This window comes from Pteropus alecto, unplaced genomic scaffold, assembly GCF_000325575.1.
Source record: "Pteropus alecto unplaced genomic scaffold, ASM32557v1 scaffold67, whole genome shotgun sequence".
Lineage (NCBI taxonomy): Eukaryota > Metazoa > Chordata > Mammalia > Chiroptera > Pteropodidae > Pteropus > Pteropus alecto.
Genome location: NW_006441061.1, coordinates 72,754 through 88,148, shown reverse-complemented (window position 1 = coordinate 88,148; position 15,395 = coordinate 72,754). Strand labels below are relative to the sequence as shown.

The following is a 15,395-nucleotide window of genomic DNA, read 5'->3' as shown; positions in this document are numbered from 1 at the left end:
TATTTTTTTTAAAAAAAAGATATTACTGGGGGCATCCATTTCCTGTGGACTCTTTGATACTTCAAGCCCTCTTGCATTAGCATTATGGAAAAAAAAAGAAAATTTACTTTACTAGGGTAACACGTTCACTTTCCAGAAGTGATTGGAATTTGGACATTTAACTTAAGCTTCAAGCAGCTTTTTATGAGTTTGTAGCAATCCGGTGCAGTAACTGAGCCATTTCCTATTTTAAATGGCTTCTATAGAAAATTAACAACTCAGTTATTAAACTAGCAGGATCCTACAATGATACATCTAGTGAAAGTAGACTTAATTAACTTATTTATTTCTATTTTATGTTTCACTAAGAGAAATTTCCATCTCATTCCAGCTGCTTTATTTATCTTTTTCATGGGACTTTGCATGGAATTTTTTTTTAATTTTTTTTTTTTAATTTTTTTTTTTTTAACTTTGAAGAGTGGAGTTAGATGTTCTTACCATAGAATTTTGCAGGGTTATTGACTAGCTTTCTTTACTGCATTATATGTAGGAGTGTGGTGCAGTGCTTTTATCTGTAGCATTTAAATTTTTTTAATTTTCCATTTTTCAAGAATAGTTTCTGCTTTGTTAATATTTATACAGAGGCTACTTGTTGAAGTAAGTAATTAAATATATAACCAAGTGCCTAAGTCTTTCAGCTGATGTACTAGATATTAAATTCTCCTAAGTTATGCAGAATCGTTTTTACAATTTTGATAAATTATGCACTAATGTAATGGCAGTTTTTTAAAATGCAGATTTAAGCCTGTACATTATTGAATCTGATGACTTGGCAAAAGAATCAGGTGCTTTCAGCTTTCTTGAGAAAACCCTGTATGTAGTGTTTGCACTGACTAACAAGATGGTATTGCTGGGTTTTTAATTTAAACTAATTATTTTGGATGTTCATTGCATTATCTTGGTTAAATATTGTTTATTGTTAACTTCATGTTGGGGTTTAATTTTCCCTTTTTTATGACTGTTAGGTTGATAAGACTATGAACCATGTAATAATAGAACATTGGCTAACCTTTATTCATACTTAAAAACATGAATAATTTCTGCCCTGCTAAAATGTGACTGAAAAGTGTTTTGACTTGGCATCTGAAAGTATGCATTATGTTCAACCAACCATGCCCCAGATTCGTTGGAAGTATTTTATTGAAACCTAAATTTCAGTCAACATTTGAAACCAAAAGCTGGGCATTCCTTCCTGGTGATCTTACCTATAGTTTGTCTCTTTGTTTTTTTCCCCGTTTCTTTAAGATTAGTTTGACTTTTATTATTTTTTTTTTAATTAACTTCTGTGAAGTTGTTTACTCTGAAAATTGTACTGGAATATTTTAAGCCAAGCTGATCTTTCACCAGGTGTACTGTATGTAAGGGCTTTTCCTGCTAGCAAGATGCTTAAACAGGATCATGTTATTGGTCGTCTGAGCTATTTAGTTGTTTTACAAAACCACAGCATTGTATCAGATAAGATTTTGATAAAAAGTTTTGTGCACATTTCCAGGGGCGGGAGGGTTGGCATTTCCCTGAAATTTCTTGATCAGAATGAGTAAATACTGGTGTTTGATACCTGTCTTAATGAACATGCTCATAAGGTGACTGATAAGTTGTAAATATACCTGAAACAAAGGGGTAGTTTTGATATTCTGGTGTCAGTATGGAAGATCTTACACATTTATTTAATACTCAGATGTATGAAGATGTTTGTTTGTAACATAACAGCACAGTAGCCTTGACTTAGTTTCCTTCGGTTAGTACTGTACCTTTTCGCCATGGCCAGTGCTCCCTGTCCCTACAAAGACATTTTATTTATTTCACTCTGTAACCTGAAATGAATAGGAACAAGAGTTTTTAAACCATGTTACATTAACTTATTTCTGACATTATAAATTAGCCTGGGATTGTTACAGGAACATGATTGTTACATAATTTATACCAGAACCTTTCTATAAATACACCTCACTACATTCGAAATGCTTCCAATGTACTTTATTTGCTGTTTGTATTTCCAGAAAGGATATGCAAACCATAATGTCTATTTCATGGATATTTAAATAGTGAGATCTTCCATGTTGAAGGTAATGTATTTTTTTTTAAGATTTAAAAATTGCTATTTTGTTACAAAATAGAGACCTATTAACAGTTGGAGAGCTCCTTATGTGCCCTCAGGGAAAGAACCCTCTGTGCAACAGAACTACGCAAAACATCTTCAGCACGTTCTGAGGGTGAATATATACTACATAAATTGATCTTGTGTATTTAACCTTATCTTTTTAATTTTAAAATTGAGATTTTGAAACTTGGTTGTGCTCTGCTGGAGGGAGTTGGGATAAACTGCTTAGGTGTTTGCCTACTTGTCCAGTGAAATTACATTTGCATCAGTGTATGTATATACCTGCCAACCTTATTGGTATGTCTCAACATTTATATTAAAATAATGCTTGTCTTGCAGCAGGTGATCCCATAAAACAATACTCCCTGTTCTTAAAAACTTACTCTCTTTCTCACTAACAACATAGGAATCGTTTCTGTGTTGGGATTATTCTGTGTTGCATTCTTTATGTAGTAGCCATTTTCTGTTTCTCATGATGGGGTTAATGTGAGGTAAAGACATTGGTTCTCTGCCAGTTTAGAAGACAGAGCATTTTACCTGACCCTTCTTCAGAATGGTACCTACTGATGTCTCAGAGGAAAAAAATCACAGATCAGACCTAGGATGTGACTTCTTAAAATTGGGGGCCTTCCGTGTCATTTGACTTTTTTTTACCAAGATGTAATATACATATGTTTGAAATCAAAGGATATAAAACAATAGGAGAGGAAATTTGTAACATTGGTAACTAAACTGCATATGTTGCCTGTGCTCTAATTAGGAAAAAAGTAGCCTGAGGTCTGCAAAGTGGGAAATGTTGTCTGTTTGTTTTGTTGTTGTTGTTTTTCAGTTTTTGTGTTTTGTTTTTCAGTTTCTAAGCCCCATTCTGAAGTCCATGTGCCTCATTCAGATACTGTGAATGTAACGTCAGTAGTCCTTTTGTGGTCTCATTTCATTTTATAAATTCTGAGAAAGCTACATATGTATTTCATCTAGTTGGTACCTGAACAAAGCAGTTTCCCTTGCCTTTTTTGCCATGACTTAAACTTTTAATGCCATCTGATAAACCAGTGTCATGCATGAAAGTTGTGCATTGTAATTTTCAAGAGAAGGTACTTCATTGGGCCAGTGGCACTGATTTTTTTCCTAGTATCTGTTTACTCTCACAAGAGAATAGTAAAAGAAACCTCCTATACTAGGACTGAAATTTTCCATATGTATGGATCTCTAGTCACGTTCATTCAAATTTCAAGTTGATGCTAAGTTATAAGCACATCCCAATTTTATATGCTGCCTTGAGAAAATTACAGGATGCATAGCAATTTGTAGGAATTTAAAATGGGATCATTTAAGCATTTGAAAACACTTTTAATAACCATCTAGCTTGCCTTTGCATTTTACATGTTAAAGCCCATGGTTGTCTTGTTAATGGGTGGATTTGCAATGATCAGGTTCAGCATGTGAGTTTAACTTTGAATCTGAATATTTCTTCCTTAGCTTCTTTGAGTCATTTTCTGAGGAGATGTCACCAGTATTGGTAACTAACCATTAAAGGGAAAAGTTGCATTGCAACTATGGATTAGTTAACTGGAAGAACTTTTCTTGTGTTTTAGTGAATGAAGAGTGTCAATGGGATCACTTACTGTAACTCCTTCTACATAAGAACCCCTTCTGCTAGCAGAACAAAAATGAACATGCTCAAGGAGTATCCCATTTTCTGGATAAATTGAATAAATTTGCTAGTTACTCCTTTATACTAGCAGTTTCTTTGTATCCCTTTGCTGGCAAGGGAATACAAGAGGTCAAGGCCACTGATCAGAACACCCCACACTTATGTGGAGTCTTACTTTTACTCCAAGAGCAGTTATTCCCCCAGGTCCAAAATTGGCAGTTTTTATTTTTTTTTTTTAAGTAAAATTTAAAAAATATCCTCAAACCAGTGGAACATAGACACTGGCTGCACTTAGTACTGCCAAAAGCCAAGGTCATTTGCATATATTCCATCAATCTGTCAAGAATTAGGCCTCACTTTATAACCCAAGGCATGGAAGTGCATGCATTCTCTTAGCTGGGCAAACAATTATACTGTAGTTGTGATACAACACATGTGGCTTTTATTTGTACTGCACATATCCACTGTACAGCCACTTGGGAGTATCGTGGTTAGCTTGCAGCGACTGCTGTTTGCATTTATACTGTTTATTGCATATTCTTTTCCCTGGAAGTGAAAGAGAAATGTTTTTCTTGTTGCATCGATTACATTTTATAAATTTGCTTAGCTGGAAAGTTTGGGAAAAGAGGCCTGTTTGTCAATTGTACAACCGATTGTGAAGCTCTAGTGTGAATATTTTTACGTCTGTATTAGACATTTTCTTTGCAAATCTATTGTTCGATTGAAATGTAAATGAAATTAAAGATGGTGTACACCCATCATGTAAAAAGCAGGCACCATCTCTAAGATGGATTTAATGCTCATTTTTAAGGCATATACTCAGCTTCTATTTAAAACTATAATTTAAAATAATTCTGTACAATGAAATGGGGAATATATATGGGAATAAATTCTATTCCATTTATTTCAATTTGAATTTCCAAATCGTAATGTTTCCCTTTGTGCTATAGGAATAGGATTAAATGGGGGAAGGCTAGGACTTATAAAGGCCTGTATATGGGGGGAGGGCAGAGATGGAACAATGAGGGTTGTGATGATAGTGAATAGCGAAGAGTGAATTCTGTGTGTTTTTACCGTAGCACTGAAGTGAAGAGATATTAGCTTTGGCTGTTCACAGAATAGAGCATCATGATTTTCAGTGTTTGAGAGAAAATTGATGGAAAAAGTTTGCAGTACTTGACATGTATTTGCATGCACAAAATAAAATTATTTGTCCACCTTGAAAGTTGTTTGTTTAGTGTCAATATTAAGTTTATGGTGCATTTTAGTTAACTTGATTTCCTTGGTATATTTTTTGGCTTAATAAAGCTACCAGACACTCTTCGAGATTTAAATAATCACCTGGCTCATGTATACATCAGTGGGAACGATCTGAAGGAAGTGAATAGGCCAAAGAGGTTGCAATATTTCTCAATTTGATCAGTCACTTTATTCATTCAGTATAGAGTACTTTCTGTATGGGAGATGAGGGCAAAGACAATGCTAGCAGTTCACAGTATTGAACTCAACAGTATTTCTCTTAGTGGAGAAAATAGGACAAATACCCATAACTAATACAAAGCAGTGTATTATAGAAATGTGAGGACAGTTCTGTGGAAACCATATGAACAGAGAGAGAATGGCATGGGTAGATCTGGACACTATTTTCATTGGGCCTTGAGTAGTTTCACTATTTTCATTGGGCCTTGTGTAGTTTCACTATTTCACTCAGCTGATATATTTTAAGCCCCTGTCTGTGCTGGTCATTAAGGTTAAAAGTTAATGAAATATGAGCCCTTTTCTCTAGAGGCTCACTGTACAGAACAGGGAAAAACACATTTGAATAACCAACTCAGTGAGCTATGTTCCACTGTAGGGTGTATGGAAACTCCAAAATGGAAATTATGGGGCAGATGGTGCTGGTGGTGAGCCAGAGGTGGTGCCTTGAAAAATGACCTCAGGCTAGACTTTGTAGGCTGAGCAATATTTCACCAAGCAGAGGTGAGGGGGAGAAACACCCTGATTGAGTACCTACTCTACCTTCATGAAATCCCACTCTGTCCTAACAGCCTTTCTCTGTGGATTCTATGATCCCTGCGTTATATTTGAGGCACTAACTTGCCGGAGACCTCAAAATTAGAAAATGTCACAATGGAAGGAATGTTAAGGAATAGCTTACCCTGACCTCTTAGAGCACTTAATACATTCCAGACACAGTGCTGTAGGTATATTACAATCTAGGACCATTATTGTCACCACTTTACAGATAAGAAAACTGAGGCAGAGTCCTTAGAGAATTTACCCAAGGTCACACAGCTAGATGAGGTAGGTAGGGACCTCTGTGAAGGACATTGAACACCATACTAAAGACACTATTAGGGAGTCTTGGAAATTAGATAGTGTGGAAGATTGGGGGTTTTAGATCACTTTGGCAGTAGTGTGAGATAAAGCCAGATGGTAGGTCAACAATGTAAGTGTTTAGAGTGTGGCAGAAGCGAGGGTGGAGGAAAAGAGACGAATTTGGGAAGTAGGAGAGAGCAATTGACAGGATTGGTTGTAGAAGGAGTACGTTAGACAACTACACGTTGTCGTGGATTAAGTTTGACTTAGAATCCCAGACCTCTTTGCTGAGAACAGACATATTTGTGAAACATGTTATGTTGTATAAGCCTTGGAGTGACCATTGAGATCAGGAAGAACAACCATGGATAGTTGATCCAAACAAAGGAGAGGAAACTTAAATTCCATGAAGATTTTATTTCCTTTATTGTTAATAGCTCTTGAAATAATTATCATGTGACGACTACAATTTTTTTTTTTTTAATAATCAAAAACTTCACAGTGCAGTGGTTCCAGATTTCCCTGCACATTACAATCACCTAAGGATCTTTTAAAAATCTCATAGCTCAGCTCGCACTCCAGACCGATTAAATCACAATCTCTAGGGGGTGGAACCAAGGCATCAGTACTTTTGAAGCTCTCCACATGCTTCCAAGGCGCACAAAAGTTTGGAAACCACTGCCATTATGAATAAAGGGGTTCTGGCCTGTCTTCACCCAGGGGCATTAAAAACATGCATTGTCAAATGTTCAGGTCCATATAGTTTTCAGAGACTCATTCAACAAAAATTTTTTAAATCTATGCACTAGGTCACAGGAATATAGGAGTGAACTAGTCTGTAACTTCGTGAAATTTGGAGGGATAGACAAGAAAATAAAAGGTGAATTTAGATCATGAGGAGTAATATAACCAGAATAAATATGATGCAACCAGATGATGAGATTTCGTAAGGTGGGAGTGGTAATTCTAGATAGGGACAGTCTACTGAGCATCTCCTTTGGGATCTCTAATAAATTTAACATGTCCGAATCTGAGCTGGTATTCCCCCACTTCCTAAATGGCATCTCCAGTCCTCCCCATTTCAATTACTTCCTCCTTGACTACTCATACACCTAGTCCGGCAGTAAGTTCTGTCAGTTCTACCTAGCTTCAAAGTACATTCGGAATTTTACCACTTCTCATCACCTAGATTCAAGCCACAATTCTCTCACCTGAATTGTGATGGCTTCCTGTTCTCCCTGCTCCTGCACTTGCCTCCCTTCATCATAGTCCCACCACAGCAGCCAAAGTGTGATCTCATTAAAGTGCTTGTTTCACTCCTGTGTTCAGGCCCCTCCAAATGCTGCTCACATCACCAAGAGTGAAAGCCAGTCTTGTCATTAATCGTTGCCCCATCCCACTGGCTGCTCAGGGCTTCACCACCACACCAGGAATGTTCCCGCTGCAGAGCCTTTACATTTGCTATTCTTTAAGGATAGAGGGTTTCCCCTCCCCCCAGCGGATACCTTCATGGCTAGATCTCTCACTCTCTCAGGTCTTCACTCAAAAGCCAACCTCAGAATTGGATGGAGAGTAATGGGATGGGAGTGCTATTTACGATGGGTATTTAACCCGAGACTGGATGAGATCAACTGAAGTCTTTTTTTAAACTTTATATTCTGAAATAATTACACAGTCACAGGAAGTTGCAAAGATAATACTGTGAGGACCCACGTATCCTTCATGCAACCTCCCCAATGGTAGCATCTCACATAACTATAACAATATCAAAAATGAGAAATTGCCATTAGTAACAATCTACAGACCTTATTCAGATTTCACTGGCTTCAAATGCACTGTGTGTGTGCGCAGAACTGTGGGTATGTATGTGTATGTACTTCCATGCAATTTTATCACAAGTAGATTTGTGGAACCACCACTATCAAGATAACAACTGAAAAAAAAAAGATAACAGAATTGTTCCATCACCTCAACGATGCTTTGTGCTACCCCTTTATATTCACATCCTTCTCCTCCCTTAACCCCATTCTCCCATCCCTAATCCCTTTGGCAACCACTGATGTGGTCTCTATAATTTTGTCATTATGAGAATATTATATAAATAAAGTCATACAGACTGTAACCTTTTGAGATTGCCTTTTCTTACTCAGTATAATTCCCTTGAGATCCATCCAAATTGTTGCATATATTAATAGTTTGTTACTCTGTTTTGCTGAGCAGTATACCATGGTGTGGATGTACCATATTTTGTTTAAACATTCACCCATCGAAGAACATTTGGGTTGTTTCGAATTTTCGGCTATTACAAATAAAGCCGCTGTGAACATCTGTATACATATTTTTGTGTGGACATAAGTTTTCCCGTTTCTGATATATTTTTTGAGCACATAAATTGGTGTACTTTGTCTGCTTCTGAAGGAAATGAATAGACTATAAGGTCTTAAAAATGGACAAATTCTTAAAAAATATGACTTACCAAAACAGATAAGGAAATTGAAGTAACTCTTGTATTAGTTATCTATTGTCACATAACAAATTACCCCACAACTTAGTGACTTAACAACATTTGCTATCTCTCACTTTCCGTACGTCAGGGAATCTGCATATGACTTAGGTCTCCCACAGGCTGCAGTCTAGGTGCTGGCTGGCACTGCAGTCATCTCAACAGCTCTTCTGGGGAGGGATCTGCTTCCAAGCTCACATCCCTGATGGCAGGATTCAGTTCCTCCCGGAGTGTCAGAATGAAGGCCTCAGTTTTTGTTGGCTGAAGGCTGCCCTCAGTTCCTTGCCACATGAGCCACCTGAAGGGCAGCTCACAATCAACATGGTAGCCTGGCTTATCCGAGCAGCAAGCAAGAAGAGCCTGAGACTGAGGGGAACTGGGGACCTAGGAGAGATGGAGAAGGAGAGGGGGAGGTGGTGGGGGGGATGTGGGGGGTAGAGAGAGAGAAGAAGGGCGAGAGCTACAAAGAACTCACAATCTTTTATAACCTAATCTAAGAAGCAACATCCCATAATTTTTGTCTTTATTCCTTAGAAGCAAGTCACTAGATCCAGCTCATACTCAAGGACTGATAGAGCTCCCCAAGCCCCTGCCTCCTGGTATCTGTGCCTGTGTGTAACTGGACCTAGTGACTTTTTATCTCCAGTTGGGAGCAAGAAACCATGTAGTGGATTATACAGGGAACGTTTAATATAAAGAATTGTTAAATTATTAATCATTAAATAACTAAGAAATTATTTGATAGTTATTATTCACATCTAATAAATGAGTGACTGTAAGACGAAAAGAAATTCCATATGGTCTCCTATGGCTTAGAGTGAGTACCTAAGGAAGGACAAACTTGGAAAGGGGCCCCCTTACAAGACTGGAGTTCAGATCTCATTGAAGAAGGTGAAGTTTAGCCTACTTCAGCAGAAAAGTCTGCTGGTTTGCCCCAGGTGGTACTGGTTGCTGGCCAGCAGAAAGCAAATCTCTGGGCCACGGGTGAGCTGCACAAGACCCTGTGGAGGGAACTGGTACCAGAGCAGACAGGTCGCCTTTGGGTGCCAATGTAGGCAGGAGGCCTTCAGGGCACCGATTTCACTGTTGAGAGAGGGTCATGGGAAAATTATTGTTGAGCCAGACTGAGGTTGCAAGGTCATCAAGGCAACACGTACGCTGCACCAAATGGCTGGGGAAGAGCTCCACTGGATTCTTTATAGCCATACCATCGGCCACTGCCCCTCCAGTGCCCTCTCCTGAGAAAGCTTATCATTGCAAAGCTTTGCTCATTGCAAAGTACAGAAACTTAAAGGAATTCTATCCATTATTGCAAAAAGCAAGAAGAGTGAATTGGGAGCTGAGAGGCAATAAATGTATTGGCACAGGATCCATTTTAGAAGCTGCCTACAATAGCCTTCTACCTACAAAATAAATTGAATTCATTATGAAAACCTTTCCGCAAAGAAAACTCTGGGCCCAGATGAATTCTATTATACACTTAAGGGAAAAATAACACCAATTTTCACAGAAACTCAGAAAATGGAGAGAGGAACCTCTTAACTAGTTTTATTAGACTAATATAACCCTGGTACTAAAACCTGATAATGTCATTACAAAACAAAGTTACAGATCAATATTTTGGGAACAGAATAGGTAATACTTCCAGATGATTAAAAATTAACATACAAAAGTATATATAAAAAGTCTCCCACTCTATTCAGCTGCTGTTCAAAGTAACTTTTTCTTATATTTTCAATGATTTTCTTTATGCACATATAAGCAAATAATATTTGTATTTTTAATGCAAAAGAAAGGAAACAGATACATAATGTTCTCCACTTTGCTTTTTTAAAAAAAACTAAATGTATTCATGCAAGTGTATCTATAGGATGAACTTCCAGTAGTGGAATTGCTTAAAGATATATGTTTTTGTAGTATTGATTGATATTTCTCAATTGCCACCTGTAAGATCTGTATCTCTTTACATTCTTACCAGCAATGTATTCCCCACAGTCTCACTGATATGAAACTTTTTTGCTCATTAGCAATCTGAATGGTGGAGAATGGTATCTGAGGATTTTTTTTTTTAGAGATAAGAACTAGGAAAACATTAATAGGCTGGAGAAAGTAAGCCTGGATATGCATGGGAGAGAGAGACGAGTTGCTACAGGAGATGAGTCCTTTACAAGGCTGGAGGAGTGGGATCCACCGCACCAGTGATTCACTTAATAGGTACAGATCAGGGGGAGTTGTTGGTATACTGAGGGTAGACTCAAGTGCAAGTCTCTTTTGGTTGCTTCTATTTTTCAGGTGAAATAGGCATCAAGGTCATAAGCTGAGCTAGGAGAGGGGAAGGGGTGTTCAAGATCTGAGAGAAGAGATATGAATTGCTTCTCCTGGAGAGTGGGAGAAGACCCGGAGGAGATACTAGGATTGTTGGGCAGTACTGATGACCCCCTTGTGGATTGCAACCTTAAAAGTGAATTTTGAAGGACAAGAAACCACCATGGGTAGTAGATGGGGTAAAAGGGGTCAAATATGTGGTGACAGAAAGAAACCTAACTACGGGAGGTGAACACAGTGTAAATATATATATACTTTGCTGTCAAAGTGTACAGCTGAAGCTTGTTGGATTTCGTTAACCAATGTTGCCATAAAAACAAATTAATTAAAAAAAAAAAGAAAGAAACCATCATGAGTGAAGAAGACCCCTTCTTCAGGATGATGTGAGTAAAAACAATTAAAAGCAAAGTGTTCAACTAGTATTTATTTAACAAATACTTAGGGAGACTCTCCTATGCAGAGGCACCATTGCTGGGTGCTGGTTTGTCACTTAAAGTAGATCACAAGCATATTCAAGTCGGCTGTCCATGCGAAAAAAAATATAGAAAGTCACCATATGATGAATTGTCCTTAAATTTTGGGAGATGGCGAGGGAGCGGGGTAAGGGGATGGGGGTTCTGACTCTTGATAGCCTGAACAGAGACTCAGAAAAATATGCACATATACAAATTTGCAGACAATTTCAGGTGGTCTTAGAACCCCAACTTAAGAATCACTCCCTTAAATTAAGAACCTAATATTAAACAGAGTAATTGTTTTAGTATATTTTGGATGATTCAATTTACACTAAGCTTTCTAGGAGTTACTTTATGGTTATGTATTCTGAGTTCTCAATAAGAACTCAGAATTTGAAATTATTTTAGGTCTTTAAAAAGTCGCAAAAATAGTATAGAGTTCCCCCATCCTCCTTACCCAGAACTCCCAAAGGTTAACATCTTACAGAACCGTAGTACAATTATTAAAACAATTGATACAATATTACTATTAAACAGACCTTATTCAAATTTCGTCAGTTGTCCCATTCATGTCTGTTTCTGTTCTAGGATCCAATTTAGGATTTCACAATGCGTTTAGTTACCATGGACCTGGCATTTTTGTTGGTGTTTCTAATTTTAATCTAAGGGCTGTGCGTTCTTTGTTAAAGTACTTAGTGTCTCTGATGCTGTCTTACTAGAAGTGATATAATACGTGCGGAACGGTTTCGGAAACTTCAAAAGTAACTAAGTTTTTTCGTTGCTCAAAGCCGGTCATATATCACGTAGCTTTTCGTTCAAAGTCTATAAAAAACAAAGCGAATAGAGTGTAATACTATTGTCGAGGTATTTTGTCCCAAAATGGGACCCGTAGCCGCTCCCTCGGCCACCTGGAGAGCCCTACTCCAATTGGACAGCGTCTGTCTACCCTGACGCAGGAAGGTTGTCTCATTGGTCCGCGCAGTCGGGACTCCAGCGGCTCCTCTCCTCGGGCTCCAGGCGCCGACCCACTTCTTTTCCTCCTACAGAGCGCTCCCTTTCTTCCTAAGTTCCCAGAGCTGCCAGCCCGAAGGGATCCGGACCGAGCTAGGTAAAGCGTTGAGTTCAGCGGGGAAGAAGCGGCGGGCAGGGAACACGGGTGGGAGGTGGTGGAATACGGGTAGTCGGGGAGCCTGCTCTGTCCGCGCGCCCCCTCGACCTCCGGCATCTCCGCCGATTTTCCCACCTCGCCTCCTCTGCTGCCTCCACCACCACTGGCCTGTCTCACAAAAGTTGTTTGCACCCCGCTATCTCGCCGCCCCGCTTCCTTTGGCCCCTTCCTCACCTCCCCTCGGTGGGCCCGCCTCCTCCGGGAGCTGCTCCGCTGGCCCCGCCCTCACTAAGCACTACCCCACCCAGTCGCGCTCTGCCCGCAGTGCATCGCCCTGGCCCGTCCACGCATATATAAGTTTCATTCTGCTACCCCTTCTGGTACCTGCGCTTTTCTCTCAGTTAACCCTGCCTTCTGTGCACCCCGCTGTGCACTTGACTCCCGGGCTCCCCGCATTCCTCCATCGATCCAGGCTGTCTCCATATGGACTTAACAAATTGTTCAGAGGCCTGGTGCTGGGCATTGGAGGTCCCTGCTTTCTAGAGCTCCCTGCCCAGTAGGAGAGTCACTTTGTAACGAAGTGTAATAGGCCTGGTGATAAGTCTTTGATGAAGGAAGCATGGTATTGCCAGGCTTAGTGGAAGGAGTGCTAGTTTTCATGCTAGTTTTCACCATCCCTGCTGGATCCGCAAGCAGACCTGTGAGGGCCTACGCTGTGATTCTCTCCCCAAATGCCCCAGACTGCTTCCGATGCAGAATCCTGGCTCTAACCGTGTTGTTTAAACTCTTGGAATCAGTAAAATCTAGTCTTGGGCTCTTCTTTTAACCAAGGTTGGTAGGCCTTCAAAGCCCATCCATCCAAACTCTCAGTGTACTGACTGGGTTCAAGGCAAGAGACAGACAAGTGACTGACTTCGTGACTCAGAATCTTTCTCTTGATGCTTCCTTTTGGAGTTTTTCTTGAGGATTCTTACCCACTTTTTTCATTAACAGCAGTCTTAGTCGATAGGAAAACCTAAACATATGTGTAGATAAAACCTCCAGTCAATAAGTATATTCCTCCAAGCCCTCGCAGTAGGACAGTATCCCTTATTCAGAAGACAGTGACATGTTCCGTCTTTTGTAGTCAAGTATCTGTGGGGTCCGACCCCAGCTCCACAATTTGCTGTAAAGTATGGCAAAGATACTTCCCTTACCTGAGCCTCAATTTTACCTTCTGCAAAAAGAGCATGATTAACCCTATCACACAGAGTCATCCTATGGATTTGTTGAGATCCTGCTTATGAAAAAGAAATCACTTTTAGGGTCCTGTAAATAGTAGGATCTCAGCACAAGTGATTCGAGTCTGTCTGATTCAGACCAGCAGAAGAGCCTGATATATTCCCCTCTCCCAGGCACCATGACGACCTTGGATGATAAGTTGCTGGGAGAAAAGCTGCAGTACTATTACAGCAGCAGTGAGGATGAGGACAGCGACCACGAGGACAAGGACAGAGGCAGGGGTGCCCTGGCTGGCAGTTCAATACCTGCAGATGCGGAGTTGGCAGGCGAAGGCATCTCAGTTAACACAGGTACTGGAAATCCCTGAGCTCCGGGAACAGGTTTAAAAAATGTCCATTAAATAGGTATCAGTTGGCAGTCTGATTGCTTCTAATTCTAGTCCCACTTGCAGAGATAACCTAGAGCTGTTATTTCGCTGCATGTTTCTAGCCATTCCGCTGCACAGTACACCTATGCATGCATAGCAACATTGTAAGGAACAGACTGGCCTGGGTGTGAATCCAGCTTCTCAAATTAGTAGTTGTTTGGTACACATAAATCGTAGGTATGAGTATACTGGTAGTATAAATTCCTAGAAATGGCATTTTTACATTTTAGTAATTTCAAATTGCTGTGAAGTTGAGGTGGCACTGTTTTATCGTTTAACCAGAGATACGATCTTTCTCCGTACACTCGCCCTTCTACTGTTATCTTATTTTTTGATCTTAGCCAGGGACGACAAATAGTAACTCACTGTAGTTTTATTTTCTCTTTTTAAGAGTGACATGGAGCTTCTTTTCATAACTTTAGGAGATATTTTCGTATCCTTTGCTCATTTTTAAATTGGGTGGTTGGTCTTTTTCTTCTTAGGGAACTATATATTAAGGGAATTAATCTATGGTATGAGTTGTAAACATTTCTACCAATTTGTTGATTGTCTTTTACTTTATTTTCTTTTTCTGGCAAAAAAATTTTATTATTATGTACTTAAAAGCATTATTTTATAGTTTCTTAATTTTGTTTCTTACTTAAAAGGCCTTTTTTTACTTCGGGATTTTAAAAAAGCTCTCCCATGTGTTTTCTTAGTATTTTTATGATTTCATCTTTTCTACACTTATATATCTATTCACCGATTGATTTCTCTTTTACTGTACTTTATCACACTGTTTTTAATTATTGTGCTGTTACATGTTTTAGTATCTAGTAGGGCTAGTTTCTCCTCAGTACTCTTCTGTGTCATTTTTTTCCTAACTTTTGCTTTCTTATTTTTCCAAAGCAATTTTAAGAGCATATACGCATATGTGCAATTACAGATTTTCATTGGGACTGCATTAAATATATAGATTAATTTAGAGATAACTGACACCTTTGTGTGATGTTGGGTCTTCCTAGTCAGGAATACGGTATTGCCTTTCCATTTATTCAGGTCTTTCTCTGTGTTTCTTGGTAGCATTTTAAAGTTTTCTTTATAGAGATTTTTATTATCTTTTTCTGTGGTAACAGAAGACCTTCACATCTCAGTGGCTTGTGACAACAAAGGTTTATTTCTCAATCATGTTATGTGCTGCCTGTGTGCGTCAGCAGCATCTTTGCTTCATGTATCCTCTCTAGGAACGAGGCTGAAACACACCATT

The 15,395-nt window shown here is 39.1% G+C and overlaps 2 protein-coding genes across 4 annotated transcripts in view; both read left to right on the top strand.

Moving 5' to 3' along the window:
- RC3H2 (ring finger and CCCH-type domains 2) overlaps positions 1-5,016 on the top strand; it is a 35,566-nt gene extending 30,550 nt beyond the window's left edge. For both annotated transcript variants that reach the window (XM_025051103.1, XM_025051105.1), the window contains exon 20: positions 2,040-5,016. In XM_025051103.1, the coding sequence (XP_024906871.1) occupies positions 2,040-2,085 (46 nt within the window). In that variant the 3' untranslated portion in view covers positions 2,086-5,016. The remainder of the gene's footprint in view (positions 1-2,039) is intronic.
- Positions 5,017-12,350: 7,334 nt separating this feature from the next.
- PDCL (phosducin like) overlaps positions 12,351-15,395 on the top strand; it is an 8,068-nt gene continuing 5,023 nt past the window's right edge. The window contains exons 1-2 of one of the 2 annotated variants that reach the window (XM_006917939.3): positions 12,351-12,501; positions 13,896-14,072. In XM_006917939.3, coding sequence (XP_006918001.1) covers positions 13,901-14,072 — 172 coding nt within the window. In that variant the 5' untranslated portion in view covers positions 12,351-12,501; positions 13,896-13,900. Of the gene's footprint in view, positions 12,503-13,891; positions 14,073-15,395 lie in introns of both variants that reach the window. The other variant, XM_015594219.2, reaches the window with a different exon arrangement.